The following is a 15,972-nucleotide window of genomic DNA, read 5'->3' as shown; positions in this document are numbered from 1 at the left end:
TTGACAAGTTCAGCTTTGTTTAATAGAAAAATCAAAAACACCATGTTGAGCTACAAAACAGAAACATGAGCGTCAGTGCCCATCTTAGAAACAAAAGGGCAGCATGCATGAAACAACAGGGAAGCTGCACAGCCTGGGAGTCATTTTGGACTCACAGCTGTCCATGGAGGCGCAGGTAAATTCTGTGTCCAGGGCAGCTGTCTACCAGCTCCATCTGGTATGCAGGATGAGACCCTACCTGCCTGCAGACTGTCTCCCGCTTAGACTACTGCAATGCACTCTACGTGGGGCTACTTTGGAAGGTGACCCAGAAACTGCAACTAATCCAGAATGCGGCAGCCAGATTGGCGACTGGGAGCGGCTGCCAGGACCGCATAACACCGGTCCTAAAAGATCTGCATTGGCTCCCAGTAAGTTCTGAGCACAATTCAAAGTGTTGGTGCTGACCTTTAAAGCCCTAAACGGCCTCAGCCCAGTATACCTGAAGGAGCATCTCCACCTCCATGGTTCTGCCCGGACACTGAGGTCCAGCTCCGAGGGCCTTCTGGCGGTTCCCTCGCTGCAAGAAGTGAAGTTACAGGGAACCAGGCAGAGGGCCTTCTCAGTAGTGGCGTCTGCCCTGTGGAACGCCCTCCCATCAGATGTCAATGAAATGAACACATCTGAAGGAGGCCCTGTTTAGGGAAGTTTTTAATGTCTGGTGTTTTATTGTATTTTTAATATTTTGATGGAAGCTGCTCAGACAATTCCCATTATCTGCTCTCGGCTTTATGGAACAGGCTGCAGCTCAGTGACAGTGCAGGCAGAAGGTCCCAGGTTAAAAAGCATCTCTAAGTGGGATAGAGAGCGTCTCCTGCCTGAAACCATGCTAATCAGTGTAGACAATATAAAACTAAATGCACCCGTGGTCTGACTCAGTATAAGGCACCTCTTAGGCTCCTGTCGGCTTTGCAGCTCAGCATCCATCTTGGAGCCATAAGTATGATCTTCCCATAGGCTTTGGTTATTAGTAGGCTTGATGGCGCATCTTGAAATGAAACTCAACCTGCACAGGAGCCAGGATGAAGGACAGAGAAGCTGCTGAATCCTCCTCCCATCTGATAATTTTGACACTGAATCAGCCCGTTCCCTGCCATGTCTCGTCCAAATGGGCTTCCACCTGATCTGCCAGCCAGGAGTAAAGTAGCATTCAGCATCCTGCTTCCACCTGCTCCTTTTAAAAACCTCTGGTTTTATAACTGTTCAGTACATCTAATACACCAGCCCACCACCTTAACATCTAGTCACGACCTATCACACATGTCTTTGAACCTGTGGTTTTCTAGAGGAACTGTAGCCTGTAAGTTTACCCACACTGTGTGCTTTAAGCTTGTTGTGTATTTGTTATAATACAATTTTTCAAAGCACAAGTGCAGTACTGGTACACACTGCAGAAATCTCCTGAGTCACCTAGCTCCTGTGGCATCTATCAACATATCAGTCTGATATGCCACTTAACTCTTTACTTCCCTGCTGCTGCACCACCACATTTGAGTTCCTGCTGTGCTCTGGAGGCTTCAGGCTTCAGGCGGCTATTCCCGAAGCCTTCGGAGCACAGCGGGAACTCCTGCTGCGCTCCGAAGGCTTCGAGGATAGCCACCTAAAGCCTCCAGAGTGCAGCAGGAGTTTCCGCTGTGCTCTGGAGGCTTCAGGCGGCTTCAGCGAAAGCAACGCGAAGCCTCCGGAGCGCGGCAGGAGCGCTCCCTCTGCGCTTTGGAGGCTTCGCGTTGCTATCGCTGAAGCCAAGGAGCCTGCATTCACTCCATAAGACGCACACACATTTCCCCTTAATTTTTGGAGGGGGGGGAGTGCGTCTTATAGAGCGAAAAATACAGTAACTGAGTCTGTAAAACTCACAAGTGCATAGAATACGACAAAACCCAGGATCTAACTTCAAAATATATAAGATATGTATCAACTTAGGCAAGAAGAGGATCCACTGTATTTCTACTTCTAAAATTAACACTCAATTTCGTACCTCTGAATTTCTTAGGAGGATTGCAAAGATCACCTGCCTCTGGTTGAACCACGCATCTGTCATCCACCAGCCTAGAAGAAAAAGCATAATGCATAGACTTCGTTATTATTTTCAAATTACTGACATAAGTGAAGTCAACATATCCAAAGAATTTCCATTGGATTTTGATGCAAATCATGGCACAATGCTGCAAAGAAAGAAGTATTCTCTCCAGGTCAACTTACTAATGCACGGTTCTGTCTAGAAACTTCAAGGCAAATAGTTTTACTCTTCATTGCAGAAGAAATTTTGGCAAGCTTAGAAATGTTTAATAGTTTTATGCTTTTACTTGACTTTAAACAGACAATGCTAGATTGTGGAACAAGCCCTATATTGGGTACAATATACAGTAAGATAATCCTGTACATTGGCTATCTATTTTACCAGCCAAACAGACAAACATCAGTGTTTTATACAGCGCTTTTTTCAGGGGACACTCAAGGGTACACAGTACCGGCACCTCTTTTTTTTTTAAAAAAAAGTGTGGCACTTACTGTAACAACATCATGGTGAGTACGGGCACCTATTTTTCTAGGGGAAAAAGCACTGGTTTTATATATACACATGGGGGCAGGTCGCCTGGCATGTATTAAGATCTCTTATAGCCCAAAGCAATTGCCAAGTTCAGCTTTGTTTAATGGAAAAATCCAAAACACCATGTTGAGCTACAAAACAGAAACATGAGTGTCAGAATTGGCATTATTTTCAGCTCTCCCCACAATATTATAATCTCAATTACTTCTGTTGCTCATAGCTCAAATTCTGCTCATGTGTTCATCATGAAATATTTTTTAATAGTCTAAAAAAGGATCATTTCCTTAGGGATCACAGAAACAGTCCAATCTCTGGCAATAAAGATGCCATTTGTCTTTGAAGAACATTGCCAGCAGTGCTGAACACACTTTCAGATGGCACACTTGTTCCTGGGATAGGCAAAAACTTATTTGCAAGCTCATTTAACATCAGGAAGGATGCCTCCATATGTCCACCATATCAGAAAGCATTCTTCATTGTCCACTGCTGGCATAGCCATATAGTCTGTACATTGTTTCTGCCCCAAAAGAAAGGTGTACACAACACAGTCGTTCCCCCTTTATTCTGAAGCAACTTGCAAGCCAAGAATTGGGGGGGGGGGGTTTCCCTCCCACTTGTGGCAGCTTAGTGCAAGCAACTTGAGAGAGAGAGGGAGAGGGAGAGAGGCAGCAATAAAGGAAGTTTCTTGGAAGGGTAGTGCTACAGAGAGAGAAGCTCATCACTGGAACAAAGAAGCAAGTAATTTGGAAGGGAAAGGGGGGAGGCAGGGGAGACTGTAGGAATGGTTTCTGAAAGATCTGTTTCTCAAAGACCCAGTGGTTATTGTTCAGCCCTTTTTAGCTATTTGTATTGGTAACACTTTCTCAATGAGGCAGTGTGAGGTGATTTTTGCAGCAGCCTGTTCTACTTGTAGTGATAATCTGTTCTCAAAAGAGGCAGTGATTTTAGAGGAGCAATTTTTTGCTCAGCCTGTTGTAGCTACTTGTCGTGGTAGCAGGGGAAAGCAAACCATTCTCAAATATGTTGCAGCAGCCTGCTGGCAGAGAAGAGATGAGTGAGGCAGCGTTAAAAAGGGCTGCACACACAGGAGGAAGTGTTGGCTTCCCGGTTCTTCCAACATTGTGCTTTTTGAACACCACGTACACGATTTGTGATATATTGCAAGGTCATTTTTTAAAAAAAAACACAGTCATCACAATTTTATTTAAAATTTGGTACCAGACAATATATCAATTTATAGCACAGCCCTACACCCCACAATCCCTTCTGTTTTTTTAAAAAATAATATTTATTGAGATTTCAAAAACACAAAATTACATAAAAGACAATGAAAAATATAGAAAAAAGAGAAAAAACATACAAAATGAAAAGTATAGAATATATATATATATAAAAAACACTTAGAAACAAATTTATCCTTCTGTATCTTACATTTCATTTCCTTCTTTCCTGACCTCCTCTCACCTCCCTTTTTTGTATTCTGGTTCAATTGGTTAATTCAGCAATTCCTTTCCCTCTTTGTTTTTGTCTTAGTCCTTTAACTTAATATATTATAGCTTTAAATTCTCACCTATTAACCAGCCATTTTTTCATACACCTTTATGACATTGCTGCTAGAACCACTTAATTTCATTCTGACATCATTCTAACATTCATTAATTTTACAGTATTTCTGTAAATAGTCTTTAAATTTCTTCCAATCTTCTTCCACCGACTCTTCACCCTGGTCTCGGATTCTGCCAGTCATTTCCGCCAATTCCATGTAGTCCATCACCTTCATCTGCCATTCTTCCAGAGTGGGTAGATCTTGTGTCTTCCAATACTTTGCAATAAGTATTCTTGCTGCTGTTGTAGCATACATAAATGATAGATTTTTGCAAGCTTGACTGGTGTCATGTACCACCTGTATATCATTTTCATAATATTCTCTCTTAAGGCATTACATGCCGTGAACTTCATACCTGTGCTCCATAACTGTTCCCAGTCAGCCATCATTATGTTATGTCCAACATCTTGTGCCCATTTAATCATAGCAGATTTCACCGTTTCATCCTGTGTATTCCATTTCAACAGCAAGTTATACATCTTTGACAAAATCTTAGTTTTGGGTTCTAACAGTTCTGTTTCTAATTTTGATTTTTCCACCTGGAAGCCAATTTTCTTGTCCAAATTGTATGCCTCCATTATCTGATAATAATGAAGCCAGTCTCGCACTTTGTTTTTTAATTTCTCAAAACTCTGCAATTTCAGTTTATCTCCCTCTTGTTCCAAAATTCTTTTTCTTTTAATCCCCCAGCTCACAAAATAGACGACAGTTTTAAATTCAGTTATTTTCCAGTTACTTTGGAACCAGGGGAAACCAGCCAGAAATATTGCATCTCACTTGTATCAGACTTGCGGAGTTAGCTGCCAAAAAATACTTTCACCAACAGCGCATTTCACAGTACGGCATTCTATTTTTCATTGGCAGTCCATTCCCAGGTTTAAGCAGTGGACTCTTAGCTTCCTTTTCTCTCTTTTTACAGGAAAATACAGTTCAAACCTTTCCCCCCCTCCTCTCCTGCGGTCAAGGGGGGAAATCGCTTGTTTTAGATAATAGAATTATAGTCTTTTTCAAGCGTCTTTCAAGGTTTTAGCTTACAAGTTCATTGCTTTCCTCTATTTACAAAGAACGGAAGGCAGACTTCCTGTTTATGCCTCTCCGTTTCAGTATCCAATTACTTCTTTTTTTCTCTCCTTTGTTTCCCAAATTAACCTACTCACCGATCGTTGTTTTGTGGCCAAATTGTCACAGGAAAAAGGTAGCGCTCTCCGGTAACAGCTGTGCGGCTTCGCTCCACGAAAGAAGCAGTTGACTCACAGCACCGCGCCGCTGCCCCGCTTCACTCCGGAACCCGTAGTCGGGCTCCTTTGCAAGTTGGGGGGCGCAAAAGGTGCCCGCCGAGTCCCACGGTCACAGGCTTCACCCGCCTGTGATTTTTGAAGGGTCCCCGCTTCGCCGTAGCGGTGCAGACCCGATTCCCGCAGAGCCAGTCCCCTCCGAGTCAGAGGGAATCCGCCATTACAGATGGCGCCACCCCGGAAGTCCCCCACAATCCCTTCTGATGTCCACCAAAGATGCAGCTGGGGTGGCTGGGATGTAGTTAATGGATGAGACCCCCCTCGTCCCACCTCAATAAATGACTTCTGCTGAGGTAGAGTCAATTGTTGCCTGGGAGTGGGCCCCAGCCAACAGATTGTTTGGGCAGGTTCCGGGGGGAGGGAATAGCACTGGCACACCCAATCTCAGTGATCATGGGTAGGAGGAAGTGTTATGCTAAGACCAGACCATGTTGTTACTGAGGAGGCAGGTCTCATTGTTGTTTGAGGACTATCACTGTCTCCGTGTCTGGTCTTGACTGGATGGATACTGGAATCAACAAGGGAGACCCACATGACCTGAAGGTGCTGCTGTGCAATGCGAGGTCAATGATGATGATGATGATGATTTAAAAGACATCTGAAGGCAGCCCTGTTCAGGGAAGTTTTTAATATTTAACGCTGTACTGTTTTTAACACTTGATTGGGAGCCGCCCAGAGTGGCTGGGGAAACTCAGCCAGATGGGCGGGGTATAAATAATAAATTATTATTAATTATTATTATTATTGTTATTATTATTATTATTATTATTATTATTATTATTATTCATAAGACCACTGCTATCCAGAACTTGATTGTGGGTGGGGGACTTGACCTGGCATGTGTAACAGAGACTTGGTTGGATGAAGCTGCTGCTTGTCTACCAGGTTTCTCTAACAGCAACCCTAGTCATATGGGCGGGGGGGGGGTTGCAGTGATTTTTAGGAAGTCATTAGCTTGCACCAGGTGTCCTACTGGGAAGACCCAGTTTTCTGAGTGCATGTTTTGGAAGCTGGGCAATAGGGGCAGTACAGGATTCCTTTTGGTGTACCGACCTCCCCACTTCACCAAGGATTCCCTGCCTGAGCTGCTTCAGGTCGTGGCAGATGTTCTCCTGGAGATACCTAGTTTGGTTGTCCTAGGGCAGGGGTCGGCAACGTGTGGGCTACGGGCCGGATGCGGCCCACGAAGACTGTTTTACCAGCCCACGAGCCACCCCTGAACCGAGCCACCCACTTGGCGAGTCCAACTCGTGCTGCGCTAAACCAGTGCGGCGCAGGGACTCGCCGAGTGGTGCCGGCAATCACGTCTGTGCACGCACAGATACCAGAAATTGCATCTGCACATGTCCAGATACCGAAAATCGCTTCTGCGCAGGTGCCATTTTCGGTATCTGGGCATGCGCAGACATGATTTCCGGCATCGCGCTGCGCCAGTCCGGCCCACAGACAATCTCCGTGGGAGTGATCTGGCCCATGGCTGGTAAACCTTGCCAACCCCTGTCCTAGGGGATTTTAACATCCATGTCGGCATGACCTTACAAGGTGCCGCTCGGGACTTCTTGGAAAGCATGGCTTCCATGGGGCTGTCGCTGAATAAGTTTGGCCCAACTCATAATTGTGGGCATGCCTTGGACCTGGTGTTTACCTCTATAGATGTGGGTTATCTGACACTAAGTAAAAGTGAAACAAAAGAAGAAGAGTTTGGATTTAATATCCCGCTTTATCACTACCCGAAGGAGTCTCAAAGCAGCTAACATTCTCCTTTCCCTTCCTCCCCCACAACAAACACTCTGTGAGGTGAGTAGGGCTGAGAGACTTCAAGGAAGTGTGACTGGCCCAAGGTCACCCAGCAGCTGCATGTGGAGGAGCGGAGACGCGAACCTGGTTCACCAGATTACGAGACTACCGTTCTTAACCACTACACCATACTGGCTCTGCCATGGTTAGATCACTTCCTGGTGCAACTGGACTGTTCTCCGACCCTTCCCCTCTGCAGGGAGGTGGGACCAATTCGGATGGTCCACCCCCACCACTTAATGGATCCAAATGGTTTCCAAAGAGTGGGAGGGAATGTTTTATCCCATGTTGATGGCCTTTCAGCTGATTCCCTGGTGGCCTGCTGGAATGCAGTTAACCAGGGCTATCGGCTGTCTGGCTCCAAAGCGCCAGACAGCTGGAACCCAGACAGCCTCGTGGTTTTCCCCAGAGCTGAGGGTGATGAAACAATCCTTGAGACGGCTAGAGTGCCGGTGGTGGAAAACACTCTGAATCAGACCAGACACAGGTTAGAGTCAAGCCTACCAAGTGGCAATAGCAATGGCAAGAGGACCTTCTTCACCACCTCTACTGCATCTGCAGAAAATAGCAGCAGGAGACTCTTTCAGGTGGTTCACAATCTAAAGGAACCACCTTTGCCACCAGGGAGTGGTAAAGACCCCAAGATCTCCTGCAATGATTTTGCAAAGTTTTTTACAGACAAAGTTGCTCAGATTTGGAAAGAAGTAGACTCCACCGTGGGAGCAGGGCTAGGGCAGGAGAGTGCTGGAGTCCTGTCTAGTCAAGTTGCATGGGATCAGTTCCAATCTGTTACCTCCGAGGATGTGGACAGGCTGCTTGGACGAGTGAAACCGACCACCTGTATCCTTGATCCTTGCCCATAAAAGCGAGCCAGGAAGGGCTGGGTGATGGGCTCTGCAGGGTGGTGAATGCTTCCCTCTGTGAGGGAGCCTTCCCAGACCCGCTAAAAGAGGCAGTTATTAAACCGCTCCTTAAAAAAAAAATCTCTTGACCCGGCCGATATGGCCAACTATCGCCCAGTCTCAAATCTTCCATTCTTGGGCAAGGTGACTGAGCAGGTGGTTGCTGAACAACTCCATGCCTGGAGGATGCGGACCATTTGGATCCCTTCCAATCAGGATTCAGGCCTCATCATCATGGGACTAAAACTGCCTTGGTCAAGCAGGTTCGATGATCTCTGGCAGGCTAGGGACAAGGGTGAAAGCTGTTTCCTAGTTCTGCTGGATCTCTCAGCGGCCTTTGATATCATCAACCATAACATCCTTCTGGACCGTCTAAAGGAGCTGGGGGCACTGTTATACAGTGGTTCCCCTCCTTCCTCCTGCACCGTGTCAAGAAAGTGGTGTTGGGGGATGAGTTTTCAGACACCTGGGCTCTCACTTGTGGGGTGCCTCTATATGAGGCCACTGGGAGAGATCATCAGGGCTGGGTGTTCTTCAGTGTTCATGTGGATGATACCCAGCTCTACCTCTCTTCTAAATCGGAACCAGTGAAGGCGGTGAATGTCCTGTGTGAGTAGCTGGAGGTGGTTGGAGGATGGATGACAGCTAACAGATTGAGGTTAAATCCTAACAAGACAGAAGTACTGATTTGGAGGGACAGGGGGCGGGCAGCTGTGGAGGACTCCCTGGTCCTGAGTGGGGTAACTGTGCCCCTGAAGGACCAGGTGTGCAGCCTGGGAGTCATTTTGGACTCACAGCTGTCCATGGAGGAGCAGGTCAATTCTGTGTCCAGGGCATCTGTCTGCCATCTCCATCTGGTACGCAGGCTGAGACCCTACCTGCCCGCAAACTGTCTCGCTAGAGTGGTGCATGCTCTGATTATCTCCTGCTCGGACTACTGCAATGCACTCTACGTGGGGCTACCTTTGAAGGTGACCCAGAAACTACAACTAATCTAGAATGCGGCAGCTAGACTGGTGACTGGGATCAGCCGCCGAGACCACATAACACCAGTCCTGAAACACGTACATTGACTCCCAGTACGTTTCTGAGCACAATTAAAAGTGTTGGTGCTGACCTTTAAAGCCCTAAACGGCCTCGGCCCAGTATACCCGAAGGAGCATCTCCACCCCCTTTGTTCAGCCTGGACACTGAGGACAATGAACTCTGCATTTCAGCTGTTATCTAACAAGAGTTGTAAATCTAACAACAGTCACTCTACAACATCTAGCAATTCTCAAAAGGGAAGTTAAAGTAACAATAAGAATAAACAGTTAACATGAAGTCAGTTGTCGTGAGAAACTATTTGCATGTTAAGAAAGGGAAAATTTAGTAAACAGTGGAAACATTCATGCAGTGAGATCTATTCGTTTATAGAAACACTCCCAAAGGAAGTTACATGAATCCTTTCATCTATGACTTTTATAAGCACATTGGAGAAAGCATAATTAAGGTAGATTCACTACCAGTGAACAACTCTCTGAAAGCCCGAACACTGAACAATCAACAAAACTTATCCACTTCCTAGCAAGCATAATGTCATTTTGGCAAATCTCTCTGAAATTTAAACCAGCAATTTATAACCTGCAGCTTGTAAATGAGTAGTGCTCTGGGGTGTCCTAATAGTTCCCTAGAGAAACACCCCTAATTTCTGCATGAATAGGTTATTGTATTTTAGTGTTCTGTTGGAAGTCACCCAGAGTGGCTGGGGAAACCCAGCCAGATGGGTGGGGTATAAATAATAAATTATTATTATTATTATTATTATTATTATTATTATTATTATTATTATCAATGACACTCTCCCCTTATTACTCTAGGTCACAGACAGATTACAGAACTACTACATGGGGTTCATGTTCTGAGGACTTTTCCAGGGAGTGAGGTTTTCCCATGGAGACTGAGCAGTGCTTAGTAAACAATCCAGATAGCATTCTTCTAGCACAGGGGTCCTCAATCTAGCCCGCTAATTGCCAGAACCTGCCACTGTCTACAATATCCTGAAAAGTGAGGAGCGGCGGCAGTGGTGGCAGCGGCTAGTTCCAGCAGGCATGCGGCAGGTCCCAGCTGCTCCTGCAGCTTGCAGAAGCACGTGGCTCTGCAGAGTCCGCAGGTGGCGTGCAAGTTGGTTTCGGCGGTGATGGCGAAGACGCTGCACTTTGTCAAGATTCAGAACGTGCCTTGCTTCCACGACCTGCCCCTGAATGAGCAGCTGGTGCTGGTGCGCAGCTGCTGGGCTCCGCTGCTCGTGCTGGGGCTGGCCCAGTACCGCGTGCACTTCAAGACGGTGGAGACCACAGAGCCCAGCATGCTGCACAGGATTTATTTTTGACGGACAAGCAGGCCGAAGAGGAGAGGCAGCAGCAGCACCACCACCAAGTTGTGCTGCTGCACAAGACCCAGGAGAAGCTGGAGGCAAGGACCTGCAGCAACAGTAGCAGCAGCCTCAAGGGAACCATGTTCTTCAATCTGGGTAAGCGTGGGAAACTCGGGCTGGGCGGGAAAGAAGCGCGTGGATCTGCAGTGTGGGGAGTTGGGGCGACAAAGGGGCCATGGCTAGCACCCCACCCCATGTTGATTAAAATCGTTCTTCATTTTAAATATTGTATTTTTCCCTGTTTTTTATGCACTACAAATAAAATATGTGCAGTGTGCACAGGAATTTGTTCATATTTTTTTCAAACTATAGTCTGGTCCCCTACAGTATCTGAAGGACAGTGAACCAGCCCCCTGTTTAAAAAGTTTGAGGACCTCTGCTCTAGCATGCATGCTGAAGGGGAAATCAAAACTACATGGTGGAATTAGTGAGGAATTTACATCCTCGAGAAAACACCTCCCACAGGAACCTGCTTCTGCACTGCTTTTCACAACTGAGGTTCTGTTTTATGTTCTGCCATCTTCAGAGATGCACTTGGTGGAAAGTGGGCCTTTGCAATATGATATAGGGCCTCCTGAGCAACAACTAGGGTTGCCAAACTTCCAGGGCTGACCTGAAATCTCCATGTTTGCCTGCCAGCTACCAGGAGCAAGGGGAAGGTTTCAATCTGCAGATGGGTGAAAGTACCTTTAAAAAAACTTTATTGAGAAAACTGTGATGCAAGTTTCAACCCAACCCAATTTGCTGGCTGCAAATTATTGCAGACTCTCTAGGGGGTCTTCCTCTTCCTCTTCTCTGTTCCCAATTAACTTCCATCTCCAGGACTCATAGGTTGGAGGAAGTGCAGAGGAAGAAAAAGTACTGTGCTGGGCTCAAGTGGCAGTTATGCATGAACATGAGTACCTGGTGCGAGATGTAAGGAGATGCAGAAGTGAGCAGAGCACATGAATTTGATTTGAACTGATTTTATAATGAATTGATTTTAGAATGCTGTATTATTTTACTGTTGCTAGCCACTCTGAACCCGGCTTCAGCCGGGGAGGGCAAGATATAAATAAAATTATTATTATTATTATTATTATTATTATTATTATTATTATTATTATTATGAGCAGCAGCAAGAGCTAAGCCTTGCTATCTCTGCTTCCCGTAGCAAAACCTGGATGGCCATATTTTATTCTTGAGCGAGTCCGAAGAGGTGAAAACAAAAATTGACCAAGGAGGAATGGAGTGCTGAGAGGCAAGATATGATATGGTGCTGACCAATACTAAACTACCAACTGCCCACTAAGTGGACCCATACAAAGGAGAGAGTGAGTATTCAGGGATAATGTCAGCTCAAAAGTGTGTTGTGGGGATTGGGCTGTGTAATAGCTGATGGGAGCAGAAAGCCCAAACAGCTTCCAGCTGACATCGGGTACCGGTTCTTCATCTCTCTGGCCTAAAAAGCAAAGCCATGAACGGCTGGCAGTGGAACAAGTAAGTTGTCACTAGGCCAAACTCTTAACATGAACGTTTTCAGTGTTTCTTAAGGAATTAGTACCCAGTACAAGTCTTGCAAAGGGACTTGGAATGCAGAAACAGGATGGAAAACAAGAGCTAGAAGGCAATGTGCTGGGAAAGCTTTGTATTTCAGTTAGTTTATTATAAGGTTTCCTTTCATTGTGTTCAGAGAAAATCCTCATTTCCCCCACTTCATTCACTGCTTAAACCTCACAGAAAGCCAGCCAATGCTATGGGTTCACTTAGGCAAAGAGGAGGCAACACTGTGGAAAGCCTATTCCCAAAGAGAAGCAGAATTTGTTTGGGTTTATACTGAGACCCAAATGCCCCTTCCAGGACCTTCTTATTCCCCAGCCCATTCATCATGGAAAGCACAACACAGCTGGCATCCAAGGTAGGTCATGGTTGCTGACATTTCTCCCCCACACCCAACACACACACATACCACACCACAGCAACCACCTCTTTTGCTCTCTGTCCCCACAAAGAGTGCCTTTTTCCTCCATCTTCCTCCTGCCTGCTGCATCCTCCCTACTGTTCTCACTCACTTCTGCTCCCACCATCGTCTCCAATCTGGGGCCATTCTCGCCCATCAATGGCATATTTAAAAAATGGTCAAACTTGAGGCATCAAGGTGGCAGCTGAGAGTACTTGTGCCACTGCCATTGTTTTGGTGGGTTCTTGTGGTTTGCTTTTTATTCTGTGGTTTATATTATACAGTAGAACCTCAGCTTACGGTTACCCTCAGATAATGTAAACTTTGGGTTGTGAAAGCAGCAAACCCGGAAGTATTTTCCCGGGTTTCGCCGCTCGGGCATGCATAGAAGTGCTCTACATGCCATGTGCATGCACAGAACAGGCACCTCTGGTTGCTGAAACCTCAGGATCCAGCTGGAGCTCTGGAACAGATCCCATCCACAACCGGAGGTACCACTGTAGTGATTGCAATGTGTGTGTTTTTTAATGCTATTGTGATTATTGTGAGCTGTTTTGAGCTCAGCATTTGCTGCTAGAAAAGCGGAATACAAATACTGTATTTAATCAACTCAATGCAACTCCCACCATTTATCTTCAAGCCAGGAAAGGCTTCCCATCTTACATTAATGTGTCAGGCTGATGTTAAAAGCATGTTCTTTTAAAATGCAAATTTTCCATCAGCTCCATGCAGGGCTGTTTTCAGCCAGAACTCACTGGAACTCAGTTTTGGCCCCTCTCAGGTGGGCACCATTGCCGTTATAAGAAAACAAGGGAGACATTTATGGTGAGTTCCAGCACTTCTTTTTCTAGAAAAATAGCACTGACTCCATGTATGTAATAAGTTTAATGGAGCAGGATTATCCATATATTGTTAGGCATGTTTCAGATAACAGCTACTGATAGGAACCGCAGAAAACTGGGGATGCCATGTTGGTTAAGATTTGTTTGAGTCTAAAGGCGATGGGCTGAGAAGGAAGGATGTGATTTGAGGAGGAAAGGGAGGGGCCAAAGGGCCCGGGGACCGAGTCCTGTGCCCAAGGGCCCCCAGAAAACTGGAAACAGCCCAGGCATTATCTAACAGGTGGCTTTGTGAATTAGCATAATGACTTCCAGTTAGCATATAGGGGAAAGCTGTAAATAAAACTTATTGCAAAAATCAGTAAATTGCCTCAGGTTACAACCGCTGTAATGTCATGTGGTAGCAGAAATGCTCCTGGCACTGCTGCTGTACCTATAAAAGGTAAAGGTACCCCTGCCCGAACGGGCCAGTCTTGACAGACTCTGGGGTTTGTGCGCCCATCTCACATCTATTGGCCGGGGGCCAGCGCTGTCCGGGGACACTTCCGGGTCACGTGGCCAGCGTGACATCGCTGCTCTGGCGAGCCAGAGCCGCACACGGAACGCCGTTTACCTTCCCGCTGGTAAGCGGTACCTATTTATCTACTTGCCCCCGGGGGTGCTTTCGAACTGCTAGGTGGGCAGGCGCTGGGACCGAGCAGCGGGAGTGCACCCCGCCGCGGGGATTCGAACCGCCGACCTTTCGATCGGCAAGCCCTAGGCGCTGAGGCTTTAGCCCACAGCGCCACCCGCGTCCCGCTGTACCTATAACTAATGTCAAATATTAGGTCCATGGACAAGCCCCAGGGCTGTTCTTGTTCCTACAGGGTGTACTCCTACTTGGGCTCAACTCCTACTGGGGCTGTGACACTACTTTGAAGTGCCAGCCTGCCACCTTGAGAGCACCACAATCCCCCTCTCGTTCATGCACTCAAAAAACAACAACCCAAGTCATGCTGAGTGATTTATTCCATGCAGCTAAAGCCCCCCCCCCCCCGCTGACTGCTGAAAACACCTCTCCAAGTTTTATTGCATAATAGCAATACCCTAAAGCAACTCAGCTATCTTCTGTGACATACCATACTTTTCTGTCTATAAGGCGCCCCCATGTATAAGACAACACCCACTTCTTAGCATGATTTTTAAAGGAAAAAAATAGTACGGTAGTTCTTATTACGCAAACACTTTCTTTTGCCAGAGGGAGAAATGCATTGTTTTGCATTGGTTTTCTTATGCTACCATGAAAACCAGGAACTTGGCTGCTAAGTGAGCCTTAATCGAGAGCTGTGCCCCACTAGGCAGCAGTGATATGGCATGGAAAAATTTCCACTTTTAGAAAGACATTGTTTCATGACATTAATTACGAACATTATTAATGACTACCATACAAGTCAAACAGAGCAACTGAAATTATTACACTTGGCTAAACCATAGTTTAGCATTAGAAGACAAGGCAAAGTGGGACTTGTAGGGTCCCCTTGTCCTCTGATACAGCCACAAGGAGAAGTTCATTTTGCTTCCATTTTAGGTTAATCACAGATTTTTTAACATCAAGTCCTGACAAACTGGTTAATCTTTGCTAGTTGAAAATAAATCAACCTACAACCATATTTCATAGAATCATAGAATCATAGAGTTGGAAGAGACCACAAGGGCCATCGAGTCCAACCCCCTGCCAAGCAGGAAACAATATTTAAGAAACTATAATATTTCAACCAGCCATGAATAAAATTAACCGCAATTTAGGTTTCAGGCACAATCCCAAATTTGGTGGTCTAAAATGGAGACAGAAGCTTCTGGTCGCCTCATGGCCATGCTAGAGAAGAAGAGAGGGTAACGTGTGCAAGTCCAAGGTTCACAAAAGATTGTCCCTGCAAAGCTAACCCATGGTATAGCTCTGTTTGCAAATCAGGCCATCGCTATTCAAATCTAAAATAAATGACTGAACTATTTCCCAGGTGATGATCCCAAAGAAGCACATAATATATGAACAACTCTTCAAGCATGCTAAAATTAGTATGAGGAGCCTTTTCGGTGTTTTCATTTTCTTCTTAAAATCTAAATATAGTAAGGGAAGTGTATGCTATTGAGTGGTTGTGTCTTAAAATATTCACAAGTATTCCAGCAAAAATAAATTTCAAGCAAAGCTTTGAATTTGTTTGAAAACTTAACTACACAGGCTGTACAATCTTAAACCCCAGATCTGCAGGCTTGGTCGGGAAAGAGGAGCCCCATCAGTGGGGCACAGAGTCGCATTGCTGAGACTCTCCACTACTGGTGAAAACTGTTCTATGGGTGTAGATCTGCCCCCAGAGATGCTTCCACTGGCAGAAGCTGGCTTTAGGACACAAAATGGGACATTCTGCTGGCAAGGCTTCCAAGAATCAGCAGGATCCAAAGTATTCCACTCCCAATGGCTCAAGTATTGAATTGATGGACTTCCTGTTTCCGGCGGTGGGAAATGGCGGACTCCCACATAATCAGACTGCAGCCGTTTTGATAATTCAGGGCTGATATGGGGGTAATTAGCCCTGGCAGCCTCCCCAGGG

At 45.9% G+C, this 15,972-nt stretch overlaps 1 protein-coding gene across 6 annotated transcripts in view; it reads right to left on the bottom strand.

Moving 5' to 3' along the window:
* The window catches only part of ITPR2 (inositol 1,4,5-trisphosphate receptor type 2), a 387,592-nt gene that overhangs the window by 348,928 nt on the left and 22,692 nt on the right, over positions 1-15,972 (bottom strand). For all 6 annotated transcript variants that reach the window (XM_082240062.1, XM_082240063.1, XM_082240060.1 and 3 more), the window contains exon 2: positions 2,018-2,088. In XM_082240062.1, coding sequence (XP_082096188.1) covers positions 2,018-2,088 — 71 coding nt within the window. The remainder of the gene's footprint in view (positions 1-2,017; positions 2,089-15,972) is intronic.

The sequence above is a fragment of the Podarcis vaucheri genome (genome assembly GCF_965113315.1).
Source record: "Podarcis vaucheri genome assembly, chromosome: 10".
Lineage (NCBI taxonomy): Eukaryota > Metazoa > Chordata > Lepidosauria > Squamata > Lacertidae > Podarcis > Podarcis vaucheri.
This window is presented reverse-complemented; position numbering and strand designations above follow the sequence as displayed.